Source organism: Etheostoma spectabile, chromosome 20 (assembly GCF_008692095.1).
Source record: "Etheostoma spectabile isolate EspeVRDwgs_2016 chromosome 20, UIUC_Espe_1.0, whole genome shotgun sequence".
Classification (NCBI taxonomy): Eukaryota; Metazoa; Chordata; class Actinopteri; order Perciformes; family Percidae; genus Etheostoma; species Etheostoma spectabile.
Genome location: NC_045752.1, coordinates 19,351,429 through 19,372,254, shown reverse-complemented (window position 1 = coordinate 19,372,254; position 20,826 = coordinate 19,351,429). Strand labels below are relative to the sequence as shown.

The 20,826-nt window shown below is 39.6% G+C and overlaps 1 protein-coding gene across 1 annotated transcript in view; it reads left to right on the top strand.

The window, feature by feature from the left end:
* The window catches only part of gabrb1 (gamma-aminobutyric acid type A receptor subunit beta1), a 60,397-nt gene that overhangs the window by 12,049 nt on the left and 27,522 nt on the right, over positions 1-20,826 (top strand). The window contains exon 5 of the mRNA XM_032499820.1: positions 15,269-15,489. Within this exon, the coding sequence (XP_032355711.1) occupies positions 15,269-15,489 (221 nt within the window). The remainder of the gene's footprint in view (positions 1-15,268; positions 15,490-20,826) is intronic.

Genomic DNA, 20,826 nt, shown 5'->3' with positions numbered 1-20,826 from the left:
TGGGCCGATCTGTAATCTTGCCCCTTATGACTTCATAAGGGGAAAGGTTACCTCCCCTTTCTCTGCTTTGCAGTGGCTGTAATTCTACAACAAGGCTGAATTTTGGGAAAGAGACTTCAGATACAGTATTAGGGGACCACTAATGTCTATATAAAAGACTTCAGATACAGTATTAGGGGACCTCTAAGGTCTATATAAAAGAGACTTCAGATACAGTATTAGGGACCACTAAAGTCTATATAAAAGAGACTTCAGATACAGTATAGGGACCACTAAGGTCTATATGAAAGAGGACTTCAGATACAGATTAGGGGACCACTAAGGTCTATATAAAAGAGACTTCAGATACAGTATTAGGGACCACTAAGGTCCATATAAAAGAGACTTCAGATACAGTATTAGGGACCACTAATGTCTATATAAAAGACTTCAGATACAGTATTAGGGGACCTCTAAGGTCTATATAAAAGAGACTTCAGATACAGTATTAGGGACCACTAAGGTCATATAAAGAGACTTCAGATACAGTATTGGGGACCACTAAGGTCTATATAAAGAGACTTCAGATACAGTATTAGGGACCATAAGGTCTATATAAAAGAGACTTCAGTACAGTATTAGGGGACCAAAAGCTAGAATAAAAGAGACTTCAGATACAGTATTAGAGCACCACTAAGGTCTAATAAAATAGACTTCAGATACAGTATTAGGGGACCACTAAGGTCTGTATAAAAGAGACTTCAGATACAGTATTAGGGACCACTAAGGTCTATATGAATGAGACTTCAGATACAGTATTAGGGGACCACTAAGGTCTATATAAAAGAGACTTCAGATACAGTATTAGGGGACCACTAAGGTCTATAAAAAAGAGACTGCAGATACAGTATTAGGGGACCACTAAGGTCTATATGAATGAGACTTCAGATACAGTATTAGGGGAACACTAAGGCCTATATAGAAACATCCAAAGAGCACCCTGTCATGGGACCTTTAAGCGACATGTGATGATCTAAAACGTTGTCAGTTTGTCTAAAAATGAACCGACAAAAATGACCCTCCCACAGGACCGTGTTGTGCATTTAGAGAGAGTTGTGTGATGTGTGTGTGTGTGTGTTCTCTCAACAGCTGCTATCGATCGGCATGGCAGAGTGATGTGTCTGGCACCACCTTAGGATTAGGATTTATGAAAAAGCTCTGCAGACAGCACATTTTATGGTGCCAACAGCTCATTCGGATCAGGCGTGCATGCAACTTATTTGAAACATTTTCATTGCACCCCTAAAATTCTTTATGCGCTCCAAAATCTTTATACTTAGGACCACATGTTAACGTTGAGCCCTGCTCATGCTTTAATCAATGTGCTAAAAACTCGGTATAAAGTCCCTTAGAGGATGTGCAGTGTAAGAACTGTTTATTTTTTCACGTTTGGTCTTCACGTATTCAAACATATACATAGTGTGTATATATATATATATATATATATATATATATATATATAAAAGCAGCCTGGCTTAAGTTGTTCACAACAAAGAGCAAAGCCTTTTAAGTAACACTTAAGGTTTTGGTTACAATTTGAAGTATGCCAGACAGTATTTTGTTTCCCATCTAGGATTAGCTGTTTTTGCCTGAGCTTTTTAACAGCTTGAGCTTCACTACAGAGTGTCTGTAACGAGTGTCTGTTGTTGCTATAAATAAAATTTAATTGAATTGAAATTGAATGGTTAGCCTGTCCAGACAGAGCCATTAGACAGGAGTTTAATGGAGCTCCATTGGATCACATGGTCAGACTGACCTGAGCTATAGCTGAAATAGGATGTGATATGGTAACAAATGTTATCCTGATTTGGGGTCATCAAAAGAGAACAGCAGAGATTCTGAAACCCATATTGGACGTTTCTGCACCCCATCATTTATGTCTACTGCTGCCATTTAGTGTAAATTAAGGAAGTAGTGTGCTCTTTATGTAGCAGGGTGGTAGTGAAGGCAAGTCTGACATTCAGACTTTCAGAGACCGGAGTTTCTGTTCTGTCTCTCCCAAACTTTAACATTTAGTATAAATAAAGTATTTAACTTGCCTAACCATAGCTTATCCCTTGTGCGGTCTACTGTCAACCATGCACTTGTTTTCCTCTGGGGTCCAAATTTTTAAAAACAGTATACTTTTTTGACGTTTGCCAATCTTTTTCACTACCACCACTAAATAAAGCACATTTATTTGAAAGTACATCATATTTTTGAGTTAAAAAAGCTTAAATTATATCATGTTGACTAATAGTTAAGATCCCAGGAACGTATGTTTATGGATAATCTCAAACTCTCAGAAGTTTAGTCAGAATACTCTTTTGAAGCCAATTAATTATTTTTTTATTATGATAAAAAAAAATGTATGAAACAGCCAACACTCTTTGAAAGTAGTCCTCTGATCCTTAATTTGACTTGTGAATAGTGTTATAGGGAACCACGCGTGTTCTTTTTGGGCATTTTGGATAAAAGAAACCCAAATTTCAGAAAAAGACAATTTGGAAATGGGGTCAACTTTGATCCCGGGACACCAGGAGGGTTAACCATGCTTTATTTGCCATAACCCTACCATAATTGCTTTCTGCAGACATTATACAGAGAATGAATTTTCCAAATGCCAAACACAGCCGACACTTTCTATTTCACTCTGTCAGCGCCGTTCTTGTTTCTTGGTGGTGGGAGTCGTTCCTCTTGTCCTTGTGCTAGCTCCTGCCCCAAACCTTGACTTCTGAATTATTACTTTCTACCTGCATGCAAGTGCATGCTTGGGTTGGCATGGAAACAAGGGGATGGGAGAGGAGCATGCTGGTTGGTTGGTTGGTTTGCAACAACAAATAGCCTGATTGGTGGCACACAATAGTGTCAGCATCAGTATTATTTGTGGGATTATCATGTCATCTGTCATAATTATTATTATTATTATTATTATTATTATTATTATTATTATTATTATTAAATTAACACTGGAAATGTATACATCCCTTATTATGTGGTAATCATAAAAATAAAGACATTATAATGGATACAGAGCTGAACACTGTGCATTATTGTAAATAAGATATGCTACATACATTTAGCACATTCATTTAGAATGGTAAACAGACGTTTCACCAAACTACTTAGTATGTGTCCTACATCACGTTTTAATCGACACTCTGCAGATGATCCAAATCGAGTATTCACCCAAAGAAGGGGTCAGCAAACTACCATTAAAAGAGCCATTTTTGGAGCTGCAAAAACATTTAACGCTTTATACAGAAGTTCTGAAATCTTTTCAGCTTGTAATGTCTCATATTACTTTTTTGTGGTTTGCTAAAGTTGCACACACATTTTGGGTGGCTGAAATGTTTTAATGACTAATTGAAGAATGAAAGAACCACTTTAACACTAATAAATGAAATTTAAAATGTTAAAAAATAACCATTAATCCATAACCAAACCATCCATATAACGTCTTGTTAAAGCCACAGCTTACCTGCCCCTGACCCGAACCATGGTATAGTCCTTCAGTGCAGTCTGGTCTCACTGAAGAAGTCTGCATGGGACTAACACACCAATCTGTTAATTTGCGTGGTAGCTTTGTTTGCGTTTCGTGTGTCCTTTCAGTTGGGGGTTCTCTGCTTTGCTCAAGGGGCACGTTGGCAGCCCGGGAGGTGAACTGGCACCTCTCTAGCTTTTGTAAGGCGTGGCGTTTTATTAATCACTAGCTACGTTTCCATCCACTTGTCAATCGCATTATCTGAAGTTCAGTTAAAAAAACTCATGCGAATAAAGCTGGTGAAAGTGTGTTTCCATCCAACGACTTTAAAGCTGTTTGAATATTTCCATTATCAGGAATAGACAGGAACCACTGAAGTTATATTAAAGTTAGGTCTACTTGCAAGTAGAATCAGTTTTACAGCACTCACAGCATCAGTACAGAAAAATGACTGACGAAAAAAAGCTTTCCACAGCAGCTTTTGTAATACAATGCAGATTGAGATAACTCACACAGTGAATAACGCAGTAATGTCGACAGTTTCTCACAGTCCAGGGGCTCCTGTTCTTTTCCCAGCATCCACCGGTCTCCAGACAGGGACAAGACAGGATGTAAACAGCAGTACCAGTGTTTTGTATCGTCATAATGCAAACAGTTTGAACACTGATCAAAGTATATATGTAAAGTACATATGTAATGTATTTTTCTAACAAAAGCAAATAAAAACCTGTGCGTAATGATGTCACATGCTGTTTTGCGATCAAATTGGTATATCAAATTGATTTTAGGCATTTTAAGGTGTTTCCATTCATTTTCGCACTGAATCATCCGATTCCACGTTGGGGGGCAGTAGCTCAGTCCGTAGGGAGTTGGGTCCGGAACCGGAGGGTCACTGGTTCAAGTCCCCCAATGGACCAAAAAGTACGGAGTGTGGATTTGTTGGCTGGAGAGATGCCATTTCCCCTCCTGGGCACTGCCAGGTGCTCTTGAGCAAGGCACCGTACCCCCCCAAATGCTCAGTGCATGTATAGGTCCTGAGCATGTGTGATTGTTAACAAAGTGTGTACATGGAGTGTAAATTGTAATTTCCCCACTGGGGATTAATAAACAAATCAAAAATTAATTTAAATTCAAGCAAACATTTGTGAACAAAGTTGTAGTGCTTATTAGCCAGCTCATAGCGACATATCAAGTTATAATAACACATCGCTATGCAGATATTATTATAATATTATTATATTATATTTTTTATTTTCCCCCCGGCACCGCTGCGAGACTCCCTTTTGAGACATATCTCGCTGTTTGAGCGTCCTCCATTCACTCCGGAGGACGTCCCCCGGCTTGTCCTAACCTTTGTTGGCCAATTCTTTCCCGAGTTCCTGATAAATTAAATTCAAAAATGAATTTTGTCTGTTGGAAAGTGATGGAAGTTCGTCCACTTCCATCTGTCTTTGTTGACCTCCGGCATGTGTGCAAACAGAGCAGAAATACTGGGCCGAAGTTGACTAAAACTTCTTCTTTGTTTTGTGGCGGGTTGCAACCATAAAATTACCTAAAACTTACTCGCAATTCATTATTTATTCGGCAAATCCCGTTTCCATCAGCGTTTAATAAGCCGTGTATCAATAGAGATAAAATCTGATGAGACCGGACGTATTTCTATTGAGGCAATGTTCATGAAATTCCATAAAATATTACGGTTTCCATAACTGTTTCCATTCGATATCTCGTAATTTGGATGAAAACGTGTGGATGGAAACATAGCTACTGTGTGGTTTGGATCCAAACGGGGACAGGAACAGACGACAACAGACAGTCAGGACTGCAGAAAGGATCACTGACTACGTTAACATTACTGCGTTTTTTGCCCTTATTCTGACAATATTCCCACAAAGCTGTTAATGTAATGGGTAGAGAAAATGACCTTACGTATTAGGTTAATTAAAAAAAAAAAAGTTACCCCCTCCTATTTTTTTTAAAATAATTTTATTACATGTAGGTTTTTCATTTCCATGTATTTTCCTTCATGCCGGCTTCACCGTGGTGGGTTGCCGTGGAGACGGCAGCTCGAGCCCTCAGAAACAAGCAGCCAGCGTTTGCGAAAGACACAATTTCTGTATCTCCACTTCTTTCCAACCCACAGGTATATGTTAAAACCTTTACAATTTCTGTTAATGGGTATCAAAAGAGTACATCACCAGTGCGGTTTTCTCTGTGACGTACATCAGTCGCCATGTTCTGCGTAGAAAGGTTAATATGATGTGGTTATACGGTATGTAGCTTTAGCTAGCGAGCTAGCTGAAGTTAGCCCGTCACCGTCAGTGAAGCTTCCGTTTCCTAGTCTTTCCGAACGGACTGTAAACAGTCGTGTGGATTGAACATCAGTATGTTTAGGTGTAATAGGGAATGCCTATTAAGTGTCTCTGTACTCTGTATAATGTTGTTGGTATTGCTGTTGCTCTGTTCAGTACACTGTACATTTGGTTAGCCGGAGCCTGTCAACGTCCGTGAAGTCTAAGCCGCCGTCAGTTGATGTGCGCGTGCCTTTAAACACACACGCAAACGGCTGACCGTTGCGTTGGGGATTGATTATGATACGGTAGAACACTATTTCTTTACTCAAAGCACTTCAGACTTTGATTTCGGACCAAATTTTATATCTACAGTTGAAATGTTTCATAAACATATTGGCAGTTCAGATTTCCTGTACTGAGATCAGTTTGCCAAGGCTGCCCTATTTCGCTGTTCTTGTTCCTAATGGTGGTTGAATTATTATCATTACATATTCAACATAATCCTATGATTAAAGGTTTGTCTATATATGGTAAAGAAATTAGAGTAACTCAACTAGCGGATGATACAGCTCTCTTTTTGAGTGACAAACAACAGATTGAATATTCTATATCCTTAATTGACCACTTCTCAGCTGCTTCAGGTTTAACACTTAACAAATCTAAATGTGAAATGTTATGTCTGTATCAGACTGAAGAGGAAAAAATGTTTAATATACCTGTCAAAAAATGTGTATAATATTTAGGTATTCATATCTGCAAGGACTATATGGAACGTCAGCAATTTTTTATCTAAATTGAAGAAGCCTAAAACAATAATGAAAAAGAGACATTTCTATTTTAGGAAGGATTCTTTTGACTAAAGCAGAAGTGGTTTCAAGATTTGTCTATCCTGCCCTCTCTCTCAATGTCCATTATTCAACATGAAGACCATATTTATGAATTTTGTATGGAAAAACACCATCATTTAGAAAAAGCAGTGTTCTCTGGCTCTAAGGATGAAGGTGGATTTGAACTTCTGGACTTTTTGGACTTGAATTAAACTTTCAAGGTGAAATGGTTGAAGGAATGTTTGAGAGCACCAGAGTCTTTGTGGTACTTTATTCCCAATAACACTTTTAATAGTGTAGAAGGTCTTACTTTTTTTGTTGAATTGTAACTACAATAGTACAAGATTGCCTTTAAAACTATCCCATTTTTATCAACAAGCTCTTTTGGCCTGAAAGCTGTCATTCTCATAACTTTTCTCCACACAAGTCTATCTTGTGGAACAATGAATGCATTACTAAGAGGAACAAGTCACTCTATTTGCAGAAATGGATCGATAGAGATATTATCTTTGTAAAGGATCTTTTTGATTGAAATAGCCAATCACTTAACTATGAATCCTTTCTCCAAGAGAAGGCATTCCCAATAACCTTCAAAGAATATAACTCGGTTTTAAAATCTATCCCTAATGGCATGTTACAAATAATGAAAAGTTATAAAAAACAAAATTAAGTTTGTGGTATTAATTTTACTCTTTATATAAATAGTATGGATATTATGAGCAAAAATCGTAATAATAAGCACGTTAGAAAATGTTTTCTAAATATAAAGAAAATAACTTTCTGGAATTCTGATTTTTAATGATATTAGCTGGCTTATGGCGTGGCTTGATACAAAGTGAGGGAATTACATTTGAAAATATTTTACAATACACATCCTACAAACCTGTTTATCTCAAAATTCATGCCACTTGACAATTATTGTAGTTTTTGTAAGACTGAGCAAGAATCGTTTACTCATCATTTTTATGGTTGTTCATTTTGTATTACATTCTGGACAAGGTTTGAAATTCATACGGTATCTAAAACAACACATACAATCACAATTGAAGGAAAACATATTACATATTTTGAATGTAAAGATAGAAAACCCCCAAATAAAACACATATTCCAAATGCCCTGTATACATGTCCAGAGAATGCTTCTAAAGCCCGAGACTAGAGCCTGACCCCTATATCGGCCGATAGTAGGCATTTCCCAGATATATCGATAGTGGCATTTATAATAGATGTTTTTTAAAATATTCATTCATCAGAATCATTTATGACAAATACATGATTCTGATAAATATTTATAAAATAAAAACGGACGGTCAACCATGTTATAAGCGTTGGTGTTGCATAGTCTCTCCACCAGAGGACGCTCTACCATCCCTGTTAGTGATGGTGTTGCATAGTCTGTCCACCAGAGGACGCTCTACAACGCCTGTTAGTGATGGGTTGCATAGTCTGTCCACCAGAGGACGCTCTACAACGTCCTGTTAGTGATGGCGGTTGCATAGTCTGTCCACCAGAGGACGTCCACAACGTCCCTGTTAGTGATGGCGTTGCATAGTCTGTCCACAGAGGACGCTTACACCGTCCCTGTTAGTGATGGTTGCATAGTCTGTCCACCAGAGGACGCTCTACAACGTCCCTGTTAGTGATGGTGTTGCATAGTCGTCACCAGAGGACGCTCTACAACGTCCCTGTTAGTGATGGGTTGCATAGTCTGTCCACCAGAGGACGCTCTACAACGTCCTGTTAGTGAGGTGTTGCATAGTTGTCCACCAGAGGACGTCTACAACGTCCCTGTTAGTGATGGTGTTGCATAGTCTGTCCACCAGAGGCGTCTTACAACGTCCCGTTAGTGATGGTGTTGCCTAGTCTGTCCACCAGAGGACGCTCTACAACGTCCCTGTTAGTGATGGCGTTGCATAGTCGTCCACCAGAGGACGCTCTACAACGTCCCGTTAGTGATGGCGTTGCATAGTCTGTCCACCAGAGGACGCTCTACAACGTCCTGTTAGTGATGGCGTTGCATAGTCTGTCCACAGAGGACGCTCTACAACGTCCCGTTAGTGATGGCGTGCATAGTCTGCCACCAGAGGACGCTCCACAACGTCCCTGTTAGTGATGGGGGCGGCAGGTGCATAGTCTGTCCACCAGAGGACGCTCTACAACGTCCCTGTTAGTGATGGCGGTGCATAGTCTGTCCACCAGAGGACGCTCTACAACAATTTTTATACATTGTATTTATCAGACCTTTAATATATTTTGATGTTCCTCCTTTCTGTTGTGACAATAAAACTAATTATTATATTTTTTTAGGGAGAACAAATAACCAATGTTAGGGAAATCTGTTTGTTTTGTAACGCGTTTCTAGATTTTTTTCTTATATATATATATCGGCATGTCAGATTTTTAAATAACCAAATATTCGTATTGGTATCGGCCTTAAAAATCCTTTATCAGTCGGGCTCTACTGAATACTACTGGCATATGCCACGTCTTAATCAGAAAATGCTAAATTTGGAAAAATATCTTATTTGGAATATCCAAACTGAATATGTTGTTAACATGAGCTGAATCAAATTCAGAATATTCTCATATTCATAATAAAAGTGGATTATTGGTGTGCATGTAAACACACTCACTGGTGCCAGCCTCAAAAATCCGGAAACATCACTGCAGACCATCACACGCTGTTTCAGCTTCTCCCCTCCGGTACGCGTTACAAAACACTGTTTTGCCAAAACGACCAGGCACGAGAACAGTTGAAGTAGGGCCGCAGAAGTACTGCACTGCTACCCCACCACCAAACCCACCCCCTTTCTTATGATGTTATCCGGGCTGCACCCAGAAATAGCTGTGGGTAGGCAAGAATTAGGTCAGGCTGGAACATACTGCAGTGGGGCTAGCGTGGCGTAGGTGCCCACACAGTTGAAAGTTAGCCGGCTGGTACACTGGCACACTTCCAGAAAGGTTGATTTAATGTGTGTTGTCCTTTTTTATGAATAAAATAAATGAAATCATGATATGAAAATATGGACAGAGAGGTAGATCGCTTGAAATATGTGGAGAGAAAGAGAAGAAGCATAGGAGCACAGAAGCCTTTCACAAATGAAAAAGGAAAACAAACCAAGGGCGTTTGTCGGCCCTGTTCTCCTGTCCGCCTGGAGTGCAGTGCGGTGCAGTGCAGCAGGACCGGTGGAGCTCAGCTTCTACCTGCCGCCGAGGTCTAGCACAGCTCATATGCATAACGGTATTCAGCTCACGTTAAGGCCATCGCTCTGCCGCGGAAACAACAAGGTGCCAAAACGATGATGGCAAAGCGGGTGCCGAGGGGAACAGCTGTTTCTAATAATAGTCTCTTAGAAAGTCTTCACCCCCAATGGTACTGCAACTCGCACCCACTCCCACCAGACAGACAGACAGACCTCCTTATTCTGTGTTCCCATCTTCATAAGGCAGCAGTTTCTCACTGCTGCATCATGGAATGTGATGTCATCTTTTTATTGCTGTTTATTATTGGCTTACAGTTCCAGTTGCGGGCTAAATGCCTAATCCGTTCTTTTTTTATTACTCTGCTCTACTGCTTGTATCTTGTCTTCTGTTACTGTAAACACATATTTGATCTGGAGCCCTGACACTGCTTTTGTGATGGCAAGTCATTCTCAGTACATCATAGACATAGATTCACTGATGAATGAAATAAGACTTGAGGGAGTGTCAGAAGGTTTTGTGACACGGCAATTGAAGTTTGTAGAGCATTTACTATGACTACAGATGAAGAGAGCAGTGACGTACTGCATAGCAGACTATAGGGCAGGTGAATTTTCGTCTTCTTCTTCATAACACTATTGTATTACTGTACAAATTAGCAACATAAATACAACATACATACAATATAAATAGCAGTTACCTTATGTAAGTCACGCCCACATTTTTCAACTGAGGAGCCAAACGTATGGGCTGAAATATGTGCCAACAGAAACTGAATTTGAATTGCTAAACTTGAATAATTGCATTGGAAAAACTGAATCTGAATAGTATAGTTTGAAATTGAATTTATTAGTTTGGAACTGAAATCCAATAAAATATGATCGTCAATGAAAATTCAACTCTCTATACATTGTCACATTCAGTTCTCACAATTAAAATTCAGTTCACAAAATTCAGTTCAAGTTACTTTGACAGACATCAGGGTACTGGAACGATGAAGGAAGAGCAATCGAGCACATTCTGTTTTTCAATGCAATTATGTAAGTGTAGCAATTCAAATTTAAATAGAAATGATTCAAATTCAGTTTCTGTTGGTACATATTTCAGCCCATACAAACGTGCTTCCTTTGGAAAAAGATAAGTCCAGTTCATATTAATCAAATAAACTGGACTTTGTTGTCAGATGTGAAAGCCCCCTTCCCTTACATTTAAAATGTTGATTTGTTGCCTGCAGAATTTTGTGTCAAAATATTTGCAGTACAATTAATACAGTAAGTCTGCACCTCTTTCCATGCATGCACCCCCCCCCACCCTCAGCTACCACCACATATAGAATCTATAGACTTTTCAAAAGCGCAGGCATTGAAAAAGCTTGCTGCCAAGAAACAGAAGCAGTAGTTTTGCATTGTTTACACTGTGCACTGTAGTTCATTAATTACTTCATAAATTATGTCACGTGTGTGTGTGTGTGTGGGGGGGGGGTTACACGCTGTAACCACCCTTGTCTTTTTCTGGGGAAATTGTTCAGATGTCCAGGATATGCTTGCCTTTTTTTATTCCAGAAAGTTAGCGTTTCCCTCCAGCTTGTTGGGGGAAATGCATGCATAAGCATCTTTAGAAAGTGCATCGAATGCTGGAAAGCCGGAGAGCTGTGAGTGGAATCTTAACTGCAGCTTTGCACCTCAGGTTAGCTCGATAGAAGAGCAGTGATGCAACATTGTCCTGCCAGCTGCATTCTAAGGTTACCTGCAGTCAACTGAAGCGTTCTGATGCATAGTTCATCAGAATGCATGCCAGGCTTTTAGGACCTAATATAGGTTTCATGGAGCTTCATTTCTTTTACTTTTTACATTCTTATCCATCGTCCATCATTCCTCTGCACACAACCCACTCTCGCGGCAGTTTGTGAAATACTGTAGTCACAAAATTTCACCTGTTGATTTGGTTACACAGACACGTAAACTAATGTAATTTTAATTAGAAGTGTTTTTCTTGCCTGCACCCTGTATTTTTTCTGTCAGTCGGGATGGCAGCGGAGAGAATTGTGCTGCTTTGCACAAACAGTTTCAAGCAACACACTGGGACATAGGAATGTGTCCCAGGGGCCACAAAAACACAGATAAAAAACGTGAGGGAGGGAGAAAAAACAGCACATGCAGAAACACACACACACACACACACACACACACCTAGAGACAGACACAAGACAAAGGACCAGTCACATACACAGCACAAACTCACAACATGGACTTTAAAGCTCCAAGGGCCAAGTGGATCTATAGCTTATATCCCACAATGCAATGCAGTCAATCATATCACAGAATCGAATAGTGAGCAGGCAGCTCTGTAAAGCCAATATTGCTTCAATTTACATATTTAATGAGTGAGTTTGTCAACAGCAACCGTTGGACAAGTTGCTCAGTTTTCCAAGTAATTTAAGCACCATGCGGTGTGACTCCAAACGGCCAGGAGGCCTTCAGGAAGTGACATATTACAGCTCAACACATCCGAAAGAAAAAACACATAATATAACATGGATGGATTTTTCATACCTTGTATGTGAGTACTTATACATTACAAATAACAATTATAAAGCCTCTTGCCGGCAGATAGCCAATCATAGTTTAGGAAAATGGAGAGGCACCTGGATAGGGGTGCCAAACAGATTTCAGTGCTGGTCTGTGCCACTCCTTGGACACGCCTTAATACATACGACACAAAACACATGCATTGTTTGTTTTACTACAGTTTATACCGTTGCGTAACTCTACACAACCTAAAATGCGATTGTTATGTGTTACTATGGAGAAAACATATCAATACTTTTATTTTTAAGTGTAAAAGTTGTTTCACCATACATTATTGACATTTTACAAGTCATTGTAAAGAATGATCAGGCATGCTGTGATGGAGCATGTGGTGCAGGAGACAGCTGTCAGATTATTCTACCCAAAAAAGGGAAAGATGTGGGGTTTTGTTGTGATAAAACTGACTGGAAAAAAAATAATCATGTCGGGTCATATGAGCTGTCATACCTTTTATGATGGAGTGGAGATTGGGAGTGGGTGGATGTGTTGACCACTGTGCTGCATCAGGAACAGTTGAAGGGTTCAGGCTGATGAGGAGACAGGAGACCACTGAAGGGCAGGTGAAGGAGGCAGCTGTAGCTCTCTAAGGAGTCTTGGAAAGAATTGGAGCGGGCAGGCCGATGACTGTCCCCGCTGCTTAATAAGAACTGACGTTACACAACATTATCCACCTCAGCAGTCTGTGCTGCGGCTGGAACAAGTTATTTTTGAAAAAGAAGGTACAGACTGCATGGAAAGATGTGGCAATCTGCCATCTGACAGCCCAGCCTGTGAATCATGATGCACAACTCAACTGTGCACAGAGATTATTTGTCTCTTACACAGGAGTATCCTGTGACACTAACACACACCATTTTTTTGTTGTCGGACTGCTTAATACTTCCATTGCCAACCCTCTCACTGCACTAACTCTACTGATCCACATGGCTGAAGCCTGATTATAATCTTAAAAGACCTGTCTGGCCTTTACAACAACAGCTCATGTGGAATAAATCCATTCAGGGGAAGATTTTGTATGTCAAGTCTAGGGTTGTGCTGATGGCAATATCCTCATCCATCGTGATGGTGGTGCCACCATTGGGATGCCACGCCCCCCCCCCCCCCCCCCCCCCACAGGCACTGGATGGGAAATTGAAAAAGTTCTACGCTGGTCTTAAACTAGCAAAGACACTTGCGTTGTGCTTTGTGCTGTGCTGCACAGGGTGCAAGATAGGGCCTCGTAAACATGACGCATCGCTGGTGTTTTACGGGATGGATCGACCCAAATTAGACCTGTACTCACACCGAGTTGTAGCAGTGCTTTGGCTGTGTGTGCTTCCACCCAATATAGTCCAAGGTCAATATCTGCCTAGGAAATCGTCTAGTCTTAATCTGCATTGCTATTTTTACTCTATTTTGTGAATATGCAGGCCACAAGAAGTAATTTTTATTTTTATTTTTTTTGTTGGCTCACTTTTACTCCCAACATGCTAACCAGCAACTAAGGATTCCATGGCGTGTGTGTGTGTGTGTGTGTGCGTGCGTGTGTATATATATATATTATGTATGTTATATATGTAGGTGTGTATATACTGTGTGTATATATTATATATATATATATTGTGTGGTGTGTGTGTGGGTATATATATATATATATATATATATATATTTTATATATACTATATATATATACCAGTATATATATATGATGTTTGTGTTGTATATATGTATGTATGGTGTGTGTGTATATATACTATATATATATATATATATATATTATATATATTGTGTGTATGTATATATGTGTGTGATGTATGTGTGTGTATATATATGTGTGTATATTATAATATATATAGTATGTGTGTGTGTGTAATGCATACTGTATTTATTATAAATGTGTGGTATAATATATGTTGTGTGTGTATATATATATATATATGTGTATGTTTGTGTGTTATGTATATATTATGTAGTTGTGTGTTATATATGGTATATATTGTATATTCTGTGTGTGTATGTATGTGTGTATATATGTATATTGTATGTATGTATATATATATATATAGTATATATAATATATATGTATGTATATATATATATATATGTGTATTTTGTGTGTATATATGTATATATATGTGTATGTATGTGTGTGTATATATATATATATATATATATATATGGGAAAAGTAACTACATTTACATACCGTGAATCATTTTTAAAATTGAGAATCATTTTTGAATAGAAAATCTATACTGACTCGAATCGTGAGCCTAAAAATTGGAATTGAGTCATGACATTTTCTGAATCATCCATCCCTATGACGGGTAATTTCACATTAGTCTTTTCCAGTGCATGGCCTCTTGTTTAACTGTAGGGTGGTACAATGATGTACCAGCAGAACAAAGTAATGCTTCTATAAGTCACTTAGAGGATCCAAAACAAGCACGGGCCATATTCACAAACATTCTGAGAATAAAGAAGATTACATAATGTTGATGATGTGAAGGTCAAAAGTTATTTGCTCATACACAACTTTTGCAAAATCTTACTTACAAATTGAAAGGTCAGTCAGTAGCAGAGATGTTCACTAGTCATTTTTTGGAAGTCCAAGTCAAGTCTCAAGTCTTTGAGCTTGAGTCAAAGTCAAGTCTGAAGTCAGCTGTTTGTGCGACTCGAGTCTGAGTCTCAGACTAGAGTCCCCATCTCTGGTCAGTAGTCGCCTGTCACAATCTGAAGGACTATAACTCATATCAGTTCTCAAAGCAATAGAAGAAAGTAAACAACGCAAGGGCAATTGCACAGGGCAGGAGAATTCCATCAGCGACCTGTTCAGGTTGATGTGTTAACCTTCCTTTTATTCGGTGTCCTTCCCGCAGGACTACACCATCACCATGTACTTCCAGCAGTCCTGGAGAGACAAGCGCCTCTCATACACAGGCATTCCTCTCAATCTCACCCTGGACAACCGTGTGGCAGACTCGCTGTGGGTCCCTGACACTTACTTCATTAATGACAAGAAGTCCTTTGTACACGGGGTGACGGTGAAGAACCGGATGATCAGACTGCATCCCGATGGAACTGTGCTCTACGGTCTCAGGTGAGAGCTGTTTGCACTCTTCCTTTTGTCAGAGCTTTGGTATGGGTTCTTTTTTTGTATTTCCAAAGTATTTCCAAACTGGGATCAGGGAGCATTAAAAGGGCAAAAGTGGGATTGACCATCATTGTGATGTGCTATTTGGTAGATGAAAGTGAAATTGATGCTTTTGCTTTTATTTGCTTTTAAATCCAGAAAAAAACCTCTAGCAAGGGCAACACGTGGCATAGTTACAAAAAATGTCTTTCCTAGACATCTATTTATAGAAGTTCTGAAAATTATTCTGTTTTCAATACATAGGGGCTTCCAGTTTTAGGATCCATAAACCAATTCTATGTTTTCCAAACTGTCTTTTTGCAAGTATTTTAACAATAAAGCAGACAAATATACAATAATATAGTCTAGTAGTACATAGTACAAATATAATATTCATAATTATAAGAGCAAGTTGTGTTTAAAAGAGCCGGGATAATTTTCTTTTCAGTCTACAATAAGATGCTTGGTATCGCTGGAAACAAGACATTCCAAGCTTTCTGAAAAAGAAAGCATGATGATTGGGATGACACAGCGTCCGCTATTTCCCAAGGAACCTTTAAAAGAAGGAAGAGTCGTTATGTCAACCAAATGCCATAGGAATGTTTCTATTGAAGACAAGCACCACTTACAAAGCTCCCCTGACTCTGTGACAAGCCCAGTGCATGTCTTCACTGCTGCACAATAATAGCCTTCCACTGGTTTGTGAATAGAAAACTTTTAACATAAGGCAGGACATAGTTGGTGTGCATTAAACCAAGAACCATTTGTCAGTTATAGCGGTCTTCCCAGGGTTGGTCATCTCAGACTGTTGAGAGCTTGGATGTAGTAGTTGCAGTGACAAACCACTCGCTCTGACGGTTGCTATCTCTGAGTGCTGTGCACCTGGGAAATGAACGCCAAAAAGTGCCTTTCTTCACTATTGCAACAGTCAAATATGATTTGTCATATCAAGCATCTTCTCTGTGACATAACTGCATATCAGAGCCCGACCAATTTGTAAGGTTAATACGATACAAATATTTGGTTATTCAAAAATCCGATATGCAGCCGATACATATGTATTTAAAAAAAATCCAGAACACTTTACAAAACAAACAGATTTCCCTAACATTAGTTATTTGTAGTTATGTATGAGTTCTCACTAAAAAATTGATAATAATTTGATTTATCAGAACAGAGGAACATCAAAATATAATAAAGGTCTGATAAATAAAATGTATAAAAATTCAAACTTAAGATATGAAACTTAAAGTCCTTTGAACAAAAACACATTAACAAAAAAAAAAGTATCAGTGTTGCCAACAGGGATGTTGTAGAGCGTCCTCTGGTGGACAGACTATGCAACACCATCACTAACAGGGACGTTGTAGAGCGTCCTCTGGTGGACAGACTATGCAACACCATCACTAACAGGGACGTTGTAGAGCGTCCTCTTGTGGACATACTATGCAACACCATCACTAACAGGGACGTTTTAGAGCGTCCTCTGGTGGACAGACTATGCAACGCCATCACTAACAGGGACGTTGTAGAGCGTCCCCTGGTGGACAGACTATGCAACGCCATCACTAACAGGGATGTTGTAGGCGTCCTCTGGTGGACAGACTATGCAACACCATCACTAACAGGGACGTTGTAGAGCGTCCTCTGTGGACAAACTATGCAACGCCATCACTAACAGAGTTGTAGAGCGTCCTGGTGGACACCGAACTATGCGCCACCATCACTAACCAGGGATGTTGTAGAGCGTCCTCTGGTGGACAGACTATGCAACACCATCACTAACAGGGACGTTGTAGAGCGTCCTCTGGTGGACAAACTATGCAATTCCAACGCTCATAACATGGTTGACAGTCCGTTTTTATTTTTTTAAATATTCAGTTATTGGAATCATTTGTCATTATAAATAATTCTGATGAATGATTTATTTATTTTTTCTAAATCTGCCATCATAAATGCTGATACCGATAGATTGGGAAATGCCTAATATCAGCCAATAATATACTGCATATTGAGGGCTTTCAATGGTAGGTCTGCTGTAGTTAATGTAGTTGGCTTTTTTATGTGATGGAATGTCTAATGAAAAAATGTAAATGAGCACATCCCCCACTTGCTACTGCAGTAGGGAGCACCACTGTATATCACGATACATTGGCATTCTTTATATCATTATAGTGGAAGTGTTAAGTAAATAAGACAATACATGTCTCGCTTTTAAGCAATGAGACTGTTGAACAACTCTGGAGTCATGATTACATAAATGGTTACTTCACATTTTAAAGGTGGTTGGCTTTTCCAAAGAGTGGTACTAATAGAGCTTTATTCTCCACAGGCGCATGTATGGGACGCAGGGTATGTTTTCCCTTTTCCTATATAACGCCAACAACTCCTAATTAGAATATGACGTTTGGTTGTGTTTGCATACGAAAACACTGCAGAATTCAGTTAGCAGCTGATTAGCATGGAGAAAATTCCTCAAAGGCTTCCATCAGCGGGGTAAGTGTTGCTCTATCTGTGTCTCTGGAGCTATGAGGGGAAAGCAGCTAGTAAATCATTTATGAAGCCTCTCCTGGTGCAGTGTACACACGGCCGTGCCCTCTGCAGCAGAGCACCGCTACGATGAAGTGAGCTGCGTGGAGTTTACTGAGAAAACCGGTCACTGTCTGTAATTCAGTTCTCTGAGTTCAAAAGCGTCCTGTGTTTGAGACAGGGAGGAATGATGACTTGGCAGTTTTCAGCTGAGATTTTTTTTTTTTTTAGCTTTGAGGCAATGCTGCACATTTTAATAAGGCGCTGCTGCATACATACAAGGCTTCTCCTGGACCAGCATCTGATTCCAACGCTGTAACATATTATGGTATCATAGAGCTGCAGTGTTTATAATGTCACTGTATATTTGAGTTTTTGGCAGTTATTTAATGCTCTCTTCATGTTGTAATGGGTCCCTCCCCCTCCCCACAGACACCCAAGACTAGGTTTGAAGCGGAGTGGGGTCTGCGCAGTTCCCAAACCTATAAAAATTGCATCACCCCCATGAGACATCATCAAGGGTTCCTGGGATATTTGAATTATTAAAATGAAAATAGCAGAATACAATGTCTAACCTATAATCCACTTAAATAATGTGGCATAAGGTTTTATGCATTATGTTGTCCCCCCCATTCCATGCTTTAGAAATGCATCTTCTAAATTCAAAACACTGTCAAAAAAATTGTTGTACATTATGAGGAAACATATATTGTCATATGTAGTGACAAAACAACATATACAACATATATTTCACATTTATAATCCATCTTAAATAGACAAGAAGTTGTCCATTTTGGCTTTTTGGCCAGAACTTATTTTGTTTATACCTTTACCCCTGACAAGTTTTTTTTCTTCCTTACGATACATAAATAAATATTTCATTGTCCATTCCCCTCTAGTAGAAGAATTTTAATGACATATTTCAGCCTATTCCAGAGTTAATGTTGTGTTTTATATACAGTGTGTGTGTGTGTGTGTGTGTGTGTGTGTGTGTGTATAATATATATATATATATATATATATATATATATATATATATGTATATGTGTGCATATATACATATATACACATATACACATCATATCATACAGTAAGGATTGTTTTGCACAACCTTTCGTACGATATAGGAACCCGTTCATGAGAATGTGTTGCCAAAATACAGTAGGCGCACATTTTTTAAAGCCTAAAGAAAGAATCTACAGTGTCTTGTGTCGTCCATTATTAGCCACAGGCATAATGCCATCTGATCATCCTGTGCTCACATTAGTCTATATTAACAACGTTTTGTTTCCGGGATTGTTCAGGTGTCACTGGAAATTCCACCGATTGTCCCCTGTTTTCGACCGGATTTTCGGCGTTCTAAACACCGGTGGATTTCTGAGGACTATGGTTCCCTGGTCCTCAGATCTCTGCAGGGTAAATCCAGACAGCTAGCTAGACTATCTGTCCAATCTGAGGACTATGGTTCCCTGCTCCTCAGATCTCTGCAGGGTAAATCCAGACAGCTAGCTAGACTATCTGTCCAATCTGAGGACTATGGTTCCCTGCTCCTCAGATCTCTGCAGGGTAAATCCAGACAGCTAGCTGGATTATCTGTCTAATCTGAGTTTTCTGATGCACGACTAAAACTACTTTTGAAAGTGCACGTGCCACCAAAACAAGTTCCTCTCGAGGCTATTTTGCAGCGGCACCGTTGCTCCATCCGGCGCTCAGCGCTGGCCAAGACGATTTTGATTGGTTTAAAGAAATGCCAATTAAACCAGAGTATGTGTTTCTCCCCTCCTGGAATGCTGTGTGCACTAGCCAGACCCTCCTCCACAGCGCTGTCAAGGAAGGTCTGGCAATGTGAGACTAGGCTCACATGAGCAGTGTGTGTTGATGGTTTTGGCTTGGTCAGCACCATCATGGTGTACAGGATTTGGTGATGGTGTGGCAGGTGGCTGAGCAGCAGGCCTCTTTTACAGTCGGCCAGCACAGGAACACAACCAACATGGTTATCATGGCAACACTTTATTTAGAGGAAGACATTATGGTGACTATATAGTACACAGCATCCCTTGTGTAATGTAATTTTATGTATTCTTTTAGACATGACTTGAACGGTTTTCAATGGTCTTCTTCACTTTCCAGCCAGAAGAGAAAATAAAGATATAGTATTCAAGGTTGCTCTCGGTTATTACTGTAAACTCACAGCAATGAGCTTCAGCAACTACTCTGAGAACATTCTTTGCCCATCCTAGCCTCTCAGGCTGCATACAGGCTGGCCTCCTCCCTGATTGGTGGAGCCGTAACCAGCCTGAGAGGAAGATCTGCAGACCCTTCTCTACTAGGCTGTGCGGTTTTTGTGGATATGTTTCACTCAATCTATATTTTGACTATAGTTGACCATGTGTAAATATGTATAATATTCTACAAAAAAAGACACTAAAATTGAACATCCATCAACGATAAGGCAGAAGACAAAGATGCAGAAAGTCTGCAGAATTAAGCGACTGGTTTTTTTTTTGTGCTTTTGGTGGAGATGTGTTCTGAGTTTCTGATATAATAATTCCTTTTGAAAAGCCTTTTTAACATGAAGGCCAGGGGAATACAGTACATATTATTCCGGCATTTCTAACCCAATGCGGAAAACTGCATACTACTCTGCCCTGCTCATAAGAGGTAGGCACAGTTAAATACAGCATAACTGCTAGGTTTTCACCAGATGAACTCAGCCCAGGTGACACACACACACAAAGGGGGGAGGGTGGTGGGGGGGGGGCAACAGACCCGGAG